At 38.4% G+C, this 13,164-nt stretch overlaps 1 protein-coding gene across 2 annotated transcripts in view; it reads right to left on the reverse strand.

The window, feature by feature from the left end:
* Positions 1-1,578: 1,578 nt before the first annotated feature.
* The window catches only part of ACVR2B (activin A receptor type 2B), a 113,347-nt gene continuing 101,761 nt past the window's right edge, over positions 1,579-13,164 (reverse strand). For both annotated transcript variants that reach the window (XM_077188437.1, XM_077188404.1), the window contains exon 12: positions 1,579-10,677. In XM_077188437.1, the coding sequence (XP_077044552.1) occupies positions 10,483-10,677 (195 nt within the window). In that variant the 3' untranslated portion in view covers positions 1,579-10,482. The remainder of the gene's footprint in view (positions 10,678-13,164) is intronic.

The following is a 13,164-nucleotide window of genomic DNA, read 5'->3' on the forward strand; positions in this document are numbered from 1 at the left end:
GCCAAAAGGACAGTGCTGGACTCTTTTCAGTGGTGCCCAGCGACTGGATGAGGAGCAATGGCCACAAAATAAAAGTTTCACCTCAACGTGAGGAAGAACTTCTTTACATTGAGGGTGGCAGAGCACTGGAAAAGGGAGGTCACAGTTTTCTATCCCTGGAGACATTCCAAACCCACCTGGACACATTCCTGTGTCACCTGCTCCAGATGATGCTGCCTTGGCAGGAGGGTTGGACTGGGTGATGCCCACAGAATCCTTCCATCCCAAAGAATTCAGTGATTCTGTGATAATCCAACCCCTTGGCAATGACCAGAGACATTTTCAACCAGACCAGCTTGCTCAGAGCCCCATCCAACGTGACCTTGAATGTTTTCAGGGATGGGGCATCCACCACCTCTACCTGTACCAGTAACTCACCACCCTCATTGTAAAACATTTCTTCCTTAAATCTAACTTACATCAGCCCTCTTTTGGTTTTAAACCATTCCTCCTTGTCCTATCCTAACAGGCCCTGTTAAAAAGTTTGTCCTCATCTTTTTTACAAATTCCACTCCCTTTAGGGACTGGAAGGTCACCAGAAGATCTCCTCAGAATAGTATCTTCTCCAGGCTGAAGATTGTGGTATGGGGTTGGCTTTAGTCAATATAGGGTGATGTTACACTGAGCTTCCTTTCAGGAAAACCACCAGCCTGATTATTACCATTTTTCCCTCCCAAATCCCCGATAATGTTCATATTTGCCTCATATCCACCCAAACTAACCATTTTCAACCCAGCACCAAGCCAGAGGCAATTTTCTGAAAAATAGGATCAGTTTAGCAATGGAAAACACCAGAATATAAGGATTTCATGGCCACACCATCACTTTACTGCAGGCAGCTTTCCTGGAGAGGTCTGGCCATGCTTCAGTGTGTGGCTGAGGGCATCTTCGTACCTCATGTAAGGATTACAGACCTCAGTGTGGTGCTATGAGTACAGGGAACTCAGGCTTTTTTTTTATATTTTAATCTTTTTCCTGGTCAAGTTCTCCTGCCTTTGATAGTTGAAGTACAGTGCTGGACTGCCTTGATACAGCCTCACATGCACGTATTGCCCTGTGTGAACACTTCTTTGCTAGGAGTGATAAGCAGTGTCACTACAGTGCTACAAGAGGTAATACATTCAAAAGGGAAATTAAATAATAATAATAATAATAATAATAAATAGGACAGAGATGTTGTGGATGTCTCATCTCTGGAGATGTTCAAGGCCAGGTTGGATGGGGCTTGGAGCAACCTGGTCTAGTGGAAGGTGTCCCCTAGCAGGGTAGTTGGAACTGGATGATCTTTAAAGTCTCTTCCAACCCAAACCATTCTATAGTTCTGTGAATTTGAGATAACTTCTCTTTGGAACTGTTTGCAAGTGGTGGGTAGTAGGTGCAGGCCTCAGCTATGCCTCTGCAGGGACGTTTTAGGGATTTTGGATAGCAGAAATGCCATTGAAATACTAAAAACACTCCTCTATGAAGAAGAAAATTCTCCAGCTAGATGCCAAAGACAAATAACAATGATTTTTAATGTCACACCAACGAGGGAAACAGTTATTTGTAATTTACTGTTTATTTTCATATACAAAAAGATAAACTTGTAATAGTTCTTTCTAGGTTTTTTTCCTCCTATCTGTTGGGGTGTAGCTGCTTCACACAGGGCAAATACTACATTCATACTGGTTTATTCAGACACCCAGTGCAAAGCTGAAGCAGCAAAACTCCAACTTGGCAGATCTAATTTCAAACTTGAGACTCTTTCTAAAATACCACAGTAAAAAGGAACAAAGATCCACTGCAAATTCATGAACTATGATACAATGTTCTTTCCAAAATGTCTTCATTTCATAACTGCAATACAATGGATGTCTGCATTAGGCCATCTTATACATACATTTTATATATGTATACTTCTGCAGAATATATATATATAAAATGCACATATATGAAAATCAGCACACTTCAATCCAAAAGGGGTTACAGCAACGAGCTTAACTCTCTATACTTTTTTCTTTAACAGGATACTTTAGTATAACTTTTGTTAACTCAGTAGTACAAGCTATCTCTGTTCTACATTTTTATAGCTACAAGAGTGAAATATAACCTACAACATTTACATTTCACATATCTTGGTATACAAACAGTACTTAGTGAATTTGAGCCAAGGACCAAAAGACTCTTTAAAAATTATTTCACCATCTGATAGAGCTTCCTGTAATTTACACTCAGGCTATTCTGCAATCTTCTAAATCATTTAATCTCATAGTTTGAGTTTAAATCCATTCCAACTGGAAATCCTGGAGAAACAGGTTACTGCAAACTCTTATGTATACTCTATATATACAAGTTAAGTAACACAGCGTAATAAGACTTAGCTATTTATCCTAAAACTGATATACACATATTCCACTACGCTAGACAAGTCTTAGGATTTTATTTTATTTCTTTAAATAAAGCACAAATTTAGAAGTAGCTGGTAAAACTTACAAGAGGATGGTTATAAAATGACAAATGGTTAGGGTGAGATTTCTTCCTGCTGGTGCCAAAACATTTTCTTGTGAGTTTTTGTACTATGCTGTGTTGTTTAACTGTATGCATCTAATGTTACATGCAGAAAGCTCTTTCCACAAGAATTGACATCAAACTGTACTTAAGTCAACTTTACAGTACAAAATTTGTCAAACTCAAGGACGAATGTGAAAATATTAACAGGTGAAAGATCAGGCTTTCAACTCTACCATGAGGATCATGCAGAATTCATAAGCAGATAGTTTGAGCAGATTGACAATGGCATTGTGCAGGCTTATGGCATAGAATTGAGGCCAAAAATGTTACTTAGTTTGCAGTAACCACCTCCTTCAATCCTCACCCACTACGAGATTGATTTTTGCATCATAGTTATTCCATTGGAAGGCCAGCAGCATTGCAAAATACCTCCTCCTGGGAGATTTTAGTACTTTGATTTACCAGAGATAATAATCATCAACCATCAACAGCCATAGAAACATTAGGCAGTCAAGAAAAAAAATAGGGAAATATTATGTTCTCTTCCTTTAGTAACAGTAAATTAATTACTATCCATTCATTACCAATAATTAAATGAATTACTAGTAATGGTAAATTTATTACTATTTGGAAAGCTACAGGAAAGCTACTATGCTGTCCAAGTAAAATACAGACTAATGTTGTATCAACTACATGGATACATTAAAAAAAAAGACTTAGAGGGCAACACATAAAATAAAATGGTCATTTTAAAAATGGTCCCACTTTTATTTTTCCCCCAAAAATATAGCCTGAACATAATTCTCTTCAGCAAAGTACCATTAAGAAGTTGCTGTGGTTGAAGGTCTGATTTTATGAGTTGGTTCTTGGGAGTAGGTATTTGGAAAAGGAAAAGGCCAGACAGGTTCTAGGTCTTGCCAACATTTTTTGTTATCCACAAAGTTGCTAAGTCCACTTTCCAAAGCTATGAGATGCTCCAATCTCCTCCTCCTCTATCATGGCTGGATTTTTGGTTTCAATTGTTTTTTATTTTGGAGTTTATTTTGGTGTTTTAACAGACATGGCAATGCAGAGATGCCATTGACTACTGAATTAGGATTTTTAATTGACTAGGATGGTTACTGGTTAAACTTCAGTTTCTCAAAACACTGGAAAATTGAATGAAGTATGGCCTTCCTTGTCACGAAAACAGAAGCTATGGAATTTTCCTAGAACATGTTTGAGTTTTGCAATACCAACCTTATTGGAATGTTATAAACTGAGTTTTTGTTTATTTTAACAACTGGAAAGACTAAGAGGCTTCTGCTTCAAAATGGGCCAAAAATGCAGAAGTGGTGTTTTATTCACATCACCTGCCCCATTAAAATACTGAAATAAAAGGCTAATAAAGGAAGCACTTTTCAGAAAACACTTTTTCTTTGTAGATATCCAGCACAATGCCATTATAGAGCTTCAGAAAAGCCCTTTTGGTTTCAATGTTGGAATACAAAATAAGTTTTGCTTTTTTCCTTCAGTCCTTGGGGATCACTTTCCATTTACATATATATATCATATATATATATACATGTATATATGTATATGATACATATATATAAACACCCATATAGAGCAAGGTTTCTGTTTGTGTATGTTACAATATTGTAGTATCAAGGAGAATCCAGATAGCAACACTGTTTAACATGAGGTTTGAGGTAATTGGTTCTTGAAATACCTGGATCACAGACTGCATCCAGAAATGACAGCTGGGCAATGAAAAGTGGTTTTTTCCAGTCAGAGATTAAAAAAAAAATTAAACTAGTAAAAGAAAAAGAAAGCTTACAGCAGTTGCTTTTACATGGAAAAATAAAGGCACAACAGAATAGCATTACATTTCAGAACAGCTGGATGGACATAACACAAGTATGATCTCTTTCTGTGGAAGTGTCCTGACAAAAAGCATTGCTGCTTATTCCATAGGCTACTACTTCAGTCAGGGAACTGAGCATCACCCTAAAACAAGTCATGGAAAAGGAAGTCCCGTGTAAATAAGGGACCAGGTGTGCTTAGAAAGTGTTCCAGGAACACACACACACACACACTCTCGTGGTCACACAGGGTTGGATGGAAACTCTCCTCATGGTTTCCACAGGGCTGGGACTTCACCAGAACACAGCTGAGGGACTCAGTAATTGTGGAGTCTGCTTGAATTAGTGAGCACTAATTGCAAAAGGCACACTGTCAAACCAGCTCCAAGGCAGTGCCATGTGTTGTTTGGTTTAAAGCTTTATTCAGTACCTCTCACCCACGGACACTGTGCTATCGTGGCTGAGAGGACTAAAAAGACTAGAGTGAATTTTAAGTCCAATGGAAAATTAGGTTACACCCCCCTGGCTCCCCCCTTTTTTTGCTTTAATACTTTTAGAATACCTTGGATTGCTTACACAGATTTGGGAAGCTCTTTCTCTTAGTAGGACTTTGGACATGACAGTGGTCCCTTTCTTTAGCGCCTCCAACACAGACTATTAAATCTGATTTTGGGAACGCAGAGCACATAGCTGTGTGTTCTGGTGAAGCCTGATTAGTTGTGTCACTTCAGAGAGAAGGAATTTCTAGGAACTGGTTTTATCAGGATTCCACTGGCAACAGCTCCTTACAGATCATATTGTCAGTGCAGCAGACACAGCTGCTATGAGTGGATACGGCAGCGAGCGAGATCAGCCCGGCTATTTGGCCTCGGTAAATTTTTAACACCCTGACTTCACAACTCACTGCAGCACCACAGCATATGCCAAAAGACACACTGCCCACACATGGCTACTAGCATGAACAGTGAAAAAACTCCTCCTGGGTTAACTGAAGATGGCCATAGAAAAGCAATAAGCATCTTTAGCAGGAGGGTTGTGACATGCAAGATAACCTAAACATATACTCAGTGCTGTCCTCAAAGCATGTCCAAGTACATCCAAACTTGCTCCTCAACCTGTTTTCAGGCTACACTTCTTCTATCCTCTAGACTTTGATGTAGTGCACACTTAATTTAAACATTATATATATATTTCTTTATTTATTTGCTGTGCATACACAGACCTTTCTCCCTTTTCCCTGCAGAAACATATTAGACATTACAAAAATAATTTGTGGTATAAAAGAATTATCACACAATGTAGAATTTTTGCTTGTATATGTAACTAAAATATATATATATATTTCCAAAAGTAAAAAAGTCAAAATGTCCTTATTTTCCTCTATTATATAGTCTATTTTATTTACAATGTTACCAAACAATATCCTGAATGTAAAAGTGACAAAAGTTTGTGGGACACTTCCTGCTTAGCAACTTCCCAAGCGGAGTGTGTCTTGAAGAGGACTGCAACACCAGCACTGTCACATCTTATCACCCAGCACCTTTCTCTGCAGTGAGTTCCTTCCATGCTAAGTGAAACCAGACCTTTTCCCTGCAAAACAGGGCAAGCTCTGACACTCTGCCTAGAAAGTCGTGCAAGAGGAATAAAACGTTTCAGTGCTGCAATGTTGAGGGGGATCAGGATTCCTAACAGCCAGGCCAGACCCAGCCAGCCTGGAAATGTCTGCTTCCACTGAAACCACTGACTTCAAGTGGGAACAGCAGGGAGTCAGGAGACCCAAGGAAAACACAGGGGAGTTACTGGGGGGCACTCACAGACCTTCTCTTCAAAACCAAGACCTCTGCACTTCCATAGGTGTAACTGTCTGGCACATAAAGATATTCTGCAGGAGAATTTCAGCAGAATAAAAAATGGGTTACTTTTGTCTTAAATAGAGATTTCTTAATGATCAGAACCGGTTAAAATCCTTAATTATAATGAATAGGCCTGGTACTACTTAACTGATGGTTAGGCTGGTTTATAGCCATTCTTATGAAATGCATGTGTATTTCAATATTTCCATATACAACTTCCAGCCTTCCAAATTAATGCAACTTCATCAGCAAGTCACAGCTCTACCATCTCAAAAAACCACCCCAGTTTTAGTTCTTGTGGTATTTCCAGTTTAAAAATGTGAAGTCAAATTTTCTGCACCTAGGAAACCAGTCCAGCCAGTGAAATAAATTCCTAAAAGGGAGTTCCACCAGAGAGATGGGGAATCCTGGTTCCTAAAGGCAAGGAGAATTTTTACTCAGGATATTTAGTGGTAATATTCACCCAAGAACTTCCATATGAGGGAGGGAGACGACCAATAAAATTCTGCAGCCAAATTTTTGAAGACCTGCTTCCTCCAAGTCTGAATGGGAAGTGACATTCAGCACTTGGGAATAACGTAAGAGGTGCTGTCACCATCTTATTCAAGGGAGTGTTGAAAGGATAAGAGCTGCAGTTGCTTATGACAGCTACACCTATGGATGTGCCCAATTCCTGACTTGGAAAAAGCCTCTGCAGTACCAAGCAGAACCAAAATCATGTTGTCAATGAGAGTTCAAATGGATTAGAGGTGAGGAAACTACTTGCTTGACAGCTCAACTGTTGAAAGACCAACGAGTTCATCAGAGCTTGTCTTTGTTAATAAAATAAATAAATACCAGTTTAAAAACCAGCTTTATCCAAATTGGTACACATTAAAAGTTCAGGATTTCCTTCTATGCTGCAATAGCAAGACACACGTACCTACACACACATAAAACTTGTTATCCAGCACACACCCAATTTGGAAATTCTTTTTCCAATCAGTTTCTGAATCCTGCTGACAAGATGATCTATAAGGAACCATTGCACCAGGAAGATGTAATACTTTACAATCAACATTCGGTCAAGGTTTGTACAGGGTCGTGCAGTTCCCCGCAGTAAGATAAGCTACATGTGAGAATTTGTGTTCATGCTTTCTCAAAAGAGAAGATTTCAGACACTGTTTAATAGGCTATTAAAATAATATGGCACTTTCAATAAATACTTTAAAGCTTTTTAAAGAAATCAGGATAAAAAAGCAACTGCTGTAATGAGCCTGTTTTAGCTATAATATGTAATGCTGAAGGAAAAAATCCAGAAGAGCAAACAGATATTAACAGTTAAAAGACAGTACAGCTTTTTTTCTTTCTGCAGCAATAGGAACTGGCTCCCATTCCCTGGGGAAAGGGAGCAAGCCCACCTCAAAACAAGTATTCACTCATTAACTGCTCTACGCTCCACCCCAACCCTTACATCACTTCACTTCTAAGACATAGTCACATTTTCATATAAATCTCAGTGCAGAAATGTATTAAACATGAAAAATACCGATCCTGCAAACATTTACAACCACACTTAACATTAAGTGAGTGCCTAATGTCATGACACCAGAAGAGCTACCTACACCCTCAATGCTAAGCATAGGTATGTTGCAGCATCAGGCCCAAAGGTGCCAATGGCCACCGGGGACATTGGCTGGGTCTAAATGGTATCGTTCTGTCTGGTTTTGTCAAGGTTTCCTCAACAGAAGCACATCAAGAAACAGAAACTTCCAAACCTACACACGGAAACACAGTTACATGTGTGTACATACTAATATGCAATATACATTCAGTAACTTGAAAGAATAGGTTAAGACTTTATTCAGATAGACAAATTAAGGCAATTCTCTTAATGTCTCTTCAAGATAAAGGACCATGTCCTCATTTGTGACCTCTAGGTTTTAAAGCTATACTTTTCAAGAAATATATTTCAATTTTTTTTCTTTTAATACTTTCTCCAATTAGCAGTTTCTTTTGCTTAATAAATTATATCTGTGCAAGGGTGCACACTGATAATTTGGCAGTGGAGAGAAATCCAATTCATTTATATATAATACAGACTTTTTACATTTCCATTACAGGGTGATTAGTTTAGGACTGCATTTTGGCTTAACACAAAGAAAAATTTAGAAGATCTGGCCATCCAATGGACATAACTTTGTCAGTCTAGCAAGACACAAAAAATCATGTTATATTCAAAGTAAAAAAAAGAAAAAAAATTAAAAAGAAAAGAAAAAGAAAAAAAAAAAAAAGATGTACTGTCCTTTCACTAAAACAGACCAAAAAAAAAAAAACCAAAAAAAAAAAACAACACAGAATGGAAACAGCCTTCACAAATAAGAGTGAATAATGCCCAGGTACCTTATATAGGCAGTTATTCCACAACTGTATACAGTTATTTACAATGGTGCTTTATTAAACAAAACAACAAAAAAATGGTAGCACTTCCTAAAAGATTTTGGAACTTTTTTTCTTTTTTTAATTTTTTTAAAACTCCCTTGTCATAAAAGCCAACTTACATTAAAATATACTTACTACAAGACAACACAACTAACAAAATATATAATAAAACTCATACAAGTAGAAAATTCTGAGGTATTTCTGGTTTGAGGTGGTCTGTGGTCATGAAGTTTTTAATTTTTTTTCAGTTTAAACCTCGGAAGCCACGTAACGTGTGTGTGTATGTTTTGTGTTTGGTTTTTTTTTTTTTAAGTTTTTTCTTTTTTTAAACATTGCATGTTTTGCAAATTAAAAAAATATTTCAATGTTGAATCAGCAGCATTAGGAACATTCACTGACTAGAGCGAGTTTATGGCATAATAAGAGTAACGGTATTTTCAAATATGCACCACTTTAAGACAAAAGAGTTTCATCACAGAGTAAGGAGAAAGCAGCGTCAAAGAAACCAGTGGGAGAGGTGCTGTGGGAATCACTGCTGCTGCTGAGCTGCCTCAGCTCCCTGCAGCCAGGCAGCTTTCAAGGCTTCTCAGATGCTACAGGAGCCAGCTGCCACCATTCACTCCCCCAGTCCCAAATTAATAAAGAAAAAAAATTTATATAACCAGCTTTCACCCTTTTCCTCTTTCCACCATCTGCACCATTAGCCTGGGCTGAAAGATAATCAACCCAAGGCCAAATTCTCTCAGCTGACTCACACTTAAAAACGAGATGCAAAAATTTTCTCATCTTCCAGTATTTTAGCAAAGTGCTTCTGAAATCACACTTCCCCACCTTGTCCTGATGACATTGAAAGCATCCTTCCTACTACTACCTGGAATTGAAAAATAAATGTTATAATCCTGTTTTGTTCTTTTACCACCCAACCCCAGACTCTGGAGGAAGAAACAAGTGCCTGTCTTCCAACCACTGCCTCTTTAACTCCGCTTTCTCCACACGCTGCAGCCGTAAATACTCTGCCCAGAAATGTCCTTCCCCTCCTCTAATGGTTACCTGAGAAGTAGCTCCATAGCAAATGATGTTTCCCCAAATGCTGCCAAGTCCAACGTCACTCTCCCCACCCCTATTCTACGCTCCCCCCTTCAATTATACCATCAAGAATTAACATTCTCTGCCTAGTTACTTTTTTTTTCCCATGTTACAATGACACCCGTTACATCCGTAAAAGACACATCTGCTGTTTTTTTCTGAAGCTCACTTCCAAAAAAAAAAATTTAAAAAAATAAAAAAGGAACTGAACCCAAAACCAACATGGGGAAAAAATGCTTTTGAGGAAGGTGTATTCTTTACATAACAGTCTTAAGTTTCCTCCACAGTTTGCAGCATTGCGTTTTCGAAGGTGGTAGGTGGTTTTCCTTATGTCACAGATGCTCCGCTCAGAAGACAAACTGATAAAGAGAAACCCAGAAAACTGAATAAAATAAAAACAACTGAAGTGAGTTTGTTGAGGTTCTGAGGTACCTGCACCTTTTCTGCATTCATTAGTCGGCACCTGAATGCTTGCTGAAATGTCCATTTTTTTTAATACAGTAGAGCAATGTGCTGGTAAAATTGATCCAATCCAAAAAAATAATAATAATAATAATAACAATAATAATAAAAAGTCAAGATAAAATAGCAGCTGCATTCATGGGTTTGTTGAATTTTTGTGATTTTGTTTTTTTTGTACTTTTTTTTTTCTTTAAACTCTTTTCCTTGTTGTTTTTTTTTTTTTGTTTGTTTGTTTGTTTTTAAATCCGCTGAGTCTGGAAAGACAAAAGTGAACCAGGACCCAGCACTCAGATACTAGACTCTTTGGGTGGCAAGTCCACGTTGGTGACGGACGTCACGATGGAGACGAGGCAGTCCGAGGTAGTGCCGTTGACGGATTTGCGGATCTGCGCGATGCGCTCCTCGACGCAGCCGGCCGAGAGCCGCGCCTCCGCGTCGTGGTCCCAGCACTCTTCGATGGTCACGCAGAGCTGCGCCAGGCCCTGCGGACACAACGGCCAGAAAACACCTTCAGTCACCTGCCTTACCATGAGCATCGCGCAGAATTCATAAGAAATGTCACCTGCCCTATCATGAGCATCATGCAGAATTCATGAGCAATGCCACCTGCCCTGTTGTAAGGATCATGTAGAACTCATAAGCAACATCACCTGCCCTATCATGAGGATCATGTAGAATTCACAAACAACATCACCTGCCCCATTGTAAGGATCATGTAGAATTCATAAGCAATGTCACCTGCCCTATCGTGAGCATCAGGCAGAATTCATGAGCAATGCCACCTGCCCTATCATGAGGATCATGTAGAATTCACAAACAACATCACCTGCCCTATTGTAAGGATCATGTAGAATTCATAAGCAATGTCACCTGCCCTATCGTGAGGATCTTGCAGAATTCGTAAGCAATGTCACTTCCCTATCGTGAGCATCAGGCAGAATTCATAAGCAATGTCACCTGCCCTATCGTGACAATCATGCAGAATTCATAAGCAATGTCACCTTCCCTATCGTGACAATCATGCAGAATTCATAAGCAATGTCACCTTCCCTATCGTGACAATCACGCAGAATTCATGAGCAATGTCACCTTCCCTATCGTGACAATCACGCAGAATTCATGAGCAATGTCACCTGTCCTATTGTGACAATCATGCAGAATTCATAAGCAATGTCACTTCCCTATCGTGAGCATCACGCAGAATTCATAAGCAATGTCACCTGCCCTATCATGAGCATCATGCAGAATTCATAAGCAGTGTCACCTTCCCTATGTGACAATCATGCAGAATTCATAAACAATGTCACCTTCCCTATCGTGACAATCATGCAGAATTCATAAGCAATGTCACCTGCCCTATCGTGACAATCATGCAGAATTCATAAGCAATGTCACCTGCCCTATCATGAGCATCATGCAGAATTCATAAGCAGATAGTTGGGACAGATTGACAGTGGCAATGTTACATGCAGAAAGCTCTTTCCACAAGAATTGACATCAAACTGTACTTAAGTCAACTTTACAGTACAAAATTTGTCAAACTCAAGGACGAATGTGAAAATATTAACAGGTGAAAGATCAGGCTTTCAACTCTACCATGAGGATCATGCAGAATTCATAAGCAGATAGTTTGAGCAGATTGACAATGGCATTGTGCAGGCTTATGGCATAGAGTTGAGGCCAAAAATGTCACTTGGTTTGCAGTAACCACCTCCCTCAATCCTCACCCACTACGAGATTGATTTTTGCATCATAGTTATTCCATTGGAAGGCCAGCAGCATTGCAAAATACCTCCTCCTGGGAGATTTTAGTACTTTTAGTACTTCAGCAATGTCACCTGCCCTGGGGGAGGCTGCTAGAACCCTAGTCAGTGAAAATTTTAAACTTTCTGTACTAACAACTGCTAACCCCCTAATAAAACACTGCATTTAACCTACAGCTATAGAAAAACCATCCAAAATTAAATTATAGAATTAAGATTATATGTGTATAGTTTAAATAAAAATGTGTAACATCACGTAATAAAAAGCTTAAAGCTTTAAAATATAATAATACAAAGCAAAATAGAAGTTTTTGGGGATATAGGTGGAGAGAGTGATGTTTGTTTATAGTATAAAACAAAATAGAAGTTTCGAAACAGAAACTAGTCTTTCTTCTTTACCTTCTTCACCTTCTTCTTCATAAGGTTAAGTAATATTGTGAAATTAAATTTAAAAAAATCCACATTACAAAACACAAGTAGTTAGTTATTAAGGTAAAGATAAAAATAATTTAAGCATAATTTCTTAATTAAGCAGTTTATCCTTAAAAAACCTAATAAAAAACGCAATACAACCCCATTTTTTACCTTATTAGTAAAATTTTTACCATATTAGTGAAATACTATAAAACTCACAACTGATAAAACTATAATATAAATAAAAACTAATAAACATCTAAATCCAAATAACAAATACCATCTCACAATTTAATCCCAACCTTAACAAAAGAAAAAAAACAAAAAAATCAACATTAGTGGTGCCCTGTGTGAGGATCAAACTCACAACCTTCAGGATGCCAAAGTGATTTTTGCTTTTGTATTTCCTTCATCCATGTTCATAGTTCTGCAGACTATTGCTGTATAATTCTATAGCTCCTAGCTAGCTCCAGCACTTTTCCTACCCTGATAGGAAGAAAGACAAAACACATTCCAAAGGCTCCTGTCATACCTTGTGTTTTCTTGGGAACACAAGGCTACCCTCCCAGGCCACTTTCCAATAAACAGAGTACAGCTGTTACCAATGAGGGGCTCCAGAAGAGGTTGGACTAAGAGGGGGAATTACCTCATCACCTGTGTTTCTAATTGGAGATTCTTGTTAATTATACTAATCAACTAAACTTAAAAAGCTGTATTTGCCCTATGTGGGGTGGGCAGTTTTCCACATCTGCCCCTGGAGGCCTCCAATCAAAGACCAGTTTTTATATTACC

Source organism: Agelaius phoeniceus, chromosome 1 (assembly GCF_051311805.1).
Source record: "Agelaius phoeniceus isolate bAgePho1 chromosome 1, bAgePho1.hap1, whole genome shotgun sequence".
Classification (NCBI taxonomy): Eukaryota; Metazoa; Chordata; class Aves; order Passeriformes; family Icteridae; genus Agelaius; species Agelaius phoeniceus.